This window comes from Debaryomyces fabryi (assembly GCF_001447935.2).
Source record: "Debaryomyces fabryi strain CBS 789 chromosome Unknown contig00203, whole genome shotgun sequence".
Lineage (NCBI taxonomy): Eukaryota > Fungi > Ascomycota > Pichiomycetes > Serinales > Debaryomycetaceae > Debaryomyces > Debaryomyces fabryi.
The window spans coordinates 10,138-15,029 of NW_015385629.1; the positions used below are offsets into that span (position 1 = coordinate 10,138).

General features: G+C 37.2%; 3 protein-coding genes across 3 annotated transcripts; all 3 read left to right on the forward strand.

The window, feature by feature from the left end:
* Positions 1–216: 216 nt before the first annotated feature.
* AC631_05404 (uncharacterized protein) lies at positions 217–714 on the forward strand (the record flags this gene model as incomplete). Its single annotated transcript, XM_015614233.1, has 1 exon — positions 217–714. One exon carries the CDS (start codon positions 217–219, stop codon positions 712–714), a length of 498 nt encoding a protein of 165 aa, XP_015464941.1.
* Positions 715–1,292: 578 nt separating this feature from the next.
* On the forward strand, positions 1,293–3,281 carry AMO2 (Amo2p; the record flags this gene model as incomplete). The annotated part of the gene is made up of 1 exon (XM_015614234.1): positions 1,293–3,281. One exon carries the CDS (start codon positions 1,293–1,295, stop codon positions 3,279–3,281), a length of 1,989 nt encoding a protein of 662 aa, XP_015464942.1.
* A 403-nt stretch (positions 3,282–3,684) lies between these two features.
* Positions 3,685–4,173, forward strand: AC631_05406 (SRP1/TIP1 family protein; the record flags this gene model as incomplete). The annotated part of the gene is made up of 1 exon (XM_015614235.1): positions 3,685–4,173. One exon carries the CDS (start codon positions 3,685–3,687, stop codon positions 4,171–4,173), a length of 489 nt encoding a protein of 162 aa, XP_015464943.1.
* Between the last annotated feature and the right edge of the window lie 719 nt (positions 4,174–4,892).

Genomic DNA, 4,892 nt, shown 5'->3' on the forward strand with positions numbered 1-4,892 from the left:
ATAAAAAAGAAATACAATTTGTTTGTACCGATTACATAATCAATCACCCGATTATGAATTATTACATAATGAAATGACTTGCTCCTGACTTAACGAACAGATAATAAAGCCAAAATATCATATATTCTACTTTGTTTTTATCATTCAAGATATACCTTTAGCAATATTTATGATTATATATAAGCAATCAGAGAGATACAAGCACATAACGGAATAATGTCAAATCAATATGTTTATAACAGTTACCAACAACTGTATTCCCCTTCCATTCCGAACGGAAGTCTTCATGTTGGAACCAGTCCAACATTTGCAAATTTGAATTATAATACACCAAGCTCAGCAGAATCTTCTGCAAGTTCTACATCTAGCTCTTTGGGATCTACAGTTACCAGTAACTCGTCCAACTATTCGTTCCATACACCAAGATTAAGATACTACTTATCTAAGTCATTTGACATCGAGGATGACATGGAATTTTGTCCTGACATTCCTGAGATCGCAGGAAATAGCCCACCGGCCAAGAGATTTAATCCTTACACCGCATCTGTGTTTTCTCCTGTCATTCAACCCGAAAGCAATCATGAACCCATGTCTCCCATGAACAGTGGTGCGCAGTCTCCTAGAGTCCACACACCAAGAATCAAGAAGCCGTTGGAAATTGTCAATCCCCAAACAAAGATGCGTGTAAGTTCTCCTGCTATCCACAATAAGTAACTGGTTTATGGATAACAGGCTTAACTGCTGGTTTTAATGTGTCACGTGTTAGTTCTTTAGTTTTATTTTCATCCTTTGTTATTTTAGTCGTTGTATTTTAGTCGTTGTATTGGTGTACAGGTTTTTTATGGCTGAGTTTGGTTCTTTATCTTTATCATCTTTAGATTTAAATAGTCATTTGTTGTATATATTGATATACAAGTATTAGTATTAAGTGAACGAATGCCAGGCATTGGTGCACGGAAAGCTGTAATGCGCAAAACTATCCGATAAGAACAGATTCAAGAAGCGAAGATAGCGTATCTTTGGGATCGCCCTATCCGATTTCATTATATCTCCCGTTATATCTATCAGATTCTATACAGGCGAAATTGTTAATAAGGATAGTCTTCCCGGATTTTATTTTAACCAATTAGGAAGGTTGAACATGATAATCTTTCGATATAAGCGGTCTTCCCAATTAGGTAATTGTAGCAGATAGCGAACTTTATCTGAGTTGATATTTAAAGAACAGAATTTTTCTATCTATGAATATTCTTTCCGATATAATAACTACTAAAAGCCTAGGATACTACAACATGACTCGTATTCATCCATTTGACTCAGTAAAAGATTTTGAAATTAGACTTGCATCAAAATTAGTGAAAGATGCATATCCAGCCTCCGCAAATGTTCATTTTGTTCAGATCGACAGAGTCGATCCACCAAAAAAAGACATGATTAAATACTTAGACGCAGAAAAAGTGGGACAAACTCCACAGGCTATTCCAAGAATCTTATACACTTACTATTATACAAACACATTAACTTTTAATAAGGCATTGGTTAACGTTACTGCTGGTCATATTATTACCAAGACTCAATTACCACATGGTACTGTGGGCCCATACTTGCCAGATGATATGATGGAATGGGAGAAGCTTTGTACTAGTCACCCTATAGTCAAGGCAGAGATTGAAAAATTGAAGTTGCCACCTGGATACACCGTTAGAAATGATCCGTGGATCTATGCCACTGATGACCCAAATGAAAGAAGGCCTTTAGTGCAATTTTTCATGTACGTTTTGGCAGGAAATGGACATACCGAGTCAAACCACTACTCGTTGCCTTTAAAGTTTTCTCCAGTTTTTGAAGCCTTCACCAATAAATTTGTTAGAATAGATTATTTACCTGGTGGATTTGATGAAACAGTAACTCCAACAATGCCATGGCAAGAAGTTCCATGTGTTGAATACCATCCAGACTTGAATAATGAAGCAAACATGAGAGACGTTAAGCCATTGTTGATTTCTCAACCTGAAGGCCCATCATTCTCAGTTGAAGGCTCCAAGGTTAAATGGCAAGGTTGGGAATTCAGAGTGGCCACTAGTGCTAGAGAAGGATTTGCTATCTACGATGCTTCATTCAAAGGAAGACAAGTATTCTACCGTATCTCATTGTCGGAAATGACAGTGCCATACGGTGATCCAAGAGCTCCATACCATAGAAAACAAGCTTTTGATTTAGGGGACTGTGGATTTGGGGTTAATGGTAACCATTTAAGTTTAGGTTGTGATTGTCTTGGTGTTATTAAATACATGGACGGTACTGGAATTCACGCCAATGGTGAACCATTTGTTATTCCAAACACAGTCTGTATGCATGAACAAGACAACGGGTTATTGTACAAGCACGTAAACTATAGAACAAATAATGCTGTTGTTGCCAGACGTCGTGAATTTATTGTCCAAACTATTGCCACTGTTGCCAATTACGAATATATTATCAACGTCAAGTTTATTACTGATGGTTCGATCAATATTGAAACAAGAGCTACAGGTATCTTATCAACCATGCCTATTGACGAAAATGTTAAGGTTCCTTGGGGTACTGTCGTTGGTCCTAACGTCATGGCTGCCTACCATCAACACATATTGTCATTCCGTATTGACCCATCCATCGATGGCCACAAGAACTCGGTTGTATATGATGATGTTGTCAAATTACCAAAAGATAAGTTGAACCCATATGGTGTTGGCTTCGTCACTGAACGTAAGTTTGTCGACAGAGCTGGTCACATCGACCAGTCACCATTCACCAACAGATCATACAAGATTATCAACGAAAACAAAATCAACCCAATCTCCAAGACTCCTGTGGGCTACAAGGTGGTCATCCCTGCCAGACAAATGATTTTAGCTGATGATGACTCGTTCAACGTCAAGAGAGCCAAATTTGCGACTGAACAAGTTTGGGTTACTAAATATAGAGACCACGAATTATTCGCAGCCGGTGAATTTACAAACCAATCCCAACGCGATGAAGGTTTAGGTACTTGGGCTAACGGAGTTGATCCTGTCAGAAACGAAGATTTGGTTGTTTGGGCTACAGTGGGTTTCACTCACATTCCTCGTGTCGAAGATTTCCCAGTTATGCCTGTGGAAATCCACAATATTGAATTGGTCCCATTCAACTTCTACGACAAGAACCCTGCCTTGGATATTCCACAGGCCAATAATACATTCAACAAGTCCGTATTATCTGACTCCAATACTGCTGAAAAAGCTTGTTGTAAGACAAAGATATGATAGCTAATTTTTTTTTACTTAAATTAGAATTAATATAGTTACATATACAATGCTAATATATATCCACCAATATATCTCAATACGACTTTCCATTAACAATCTACTCATATGTTCATACTGCAGCATTGTAAACCTGTAAGGCTCGAATAGTATTATGTAATGCTAATTGCGCCATCATGTTTTGTGTCATTTCATCTCCGCAAAAGTGCGTACAGTATTATTATTGTACAGTTACCTAATTCTGCTATAATATGGCATTTTTCACAGTATCATCAACAATAGCATGTTCACTTGATATGCCTGCCTTTGGTATATATAGTGATTCAAAATGAGGTGAATTTTAATTTCGACTTTTTTTCATTAGTTTTTTATAAGCTTCAATTTCATATAACCTTCATTCATAATGCAATATACTACTTTACTTGGTGCTTTATTATTAGCAGCTTCATCCCAAGCAGCCCTTGACAGCTCACAAGTTGATTTCCTCACGAGATTTGTCAATGATGCTAGATCTCACACCAAGGAATACTTATCATACGTCCAGACTGCAGATGCTGATATCCCAGGTGATTTCGAATCATTAGCTAAACAAATTTATGCTACAACTGGAAATGGTTACACTAGTGAATTTGATTCTGCCAAGGTTAAGACATTAGAATCCTTCGCCACTGGCTTGCCATGGTACCTGTCGAGAATTGCTGATTCTGGGTCCTCAGAATCAGGCTCCTCAGAATCCGGCTCTTCGGGATCGGGATCCGGCTCAAGCGCAAGTTCTACATCAAGTTCTAGTTCTAGTTCAAGCTCTGAATCATCAAGTGCTAGTGCTGGTGCAGCAGGCCTCATAGTTCCAGCTGGAGCAGGAATGGCTGCATTGGCAGTTGCCTTACTTTAATTTTGCCTCGATATATAGTCCATTCTAACTTATACCCAACTACAACCTACTTCATAAAATATATGAATATTTATTATTAACTCAGAGATATGTAGATAGACGCATGTGATGAAATTATAGTGTGGATGGTCATTCTTTGATATTCACTAATTATGAGTCGTTTAACTCGACGACAACAAGACGACAACAATAGGTCACGAATATATCCTACTTCAAAGAGCTAGCAGGGTTTAAGAGTCAAACCGTAGGTTCGAACAACCCATAGAGTTACTGTCTAGATCTGATGAACAATTATTATTATTATTAACACATACATGAATTTCCTATTTAGGTAATCAAAATAAAAAACATTTCTTCCGAATTGGGCAAAGCATCATAATATGCAATAGATGAAACTTGCGAAAAAAAGTAAAGGAGATGTCACTTATCGGTACCAGTAGATCTAACTATGTATCTCTTGTCATTATATTAGTGGGAGATAAATGAATTCAATTGAAAAAGTGAATGTACTTAGCACGATACATGAGGAAATTGGGAACAAATGTTACATTACATATCTCTAAGACATACTTCACAACATACATTTGTCTCTTTTTACTACCCTTAGTCTTTTTACACGCCAAATACTCAATGAGAGCTGATTACAGCTAACAAGTTGAAGTTGGATTGATAATAAGACGTATATGAAAACTTGGGATTAAATGTTATACAACAAAACA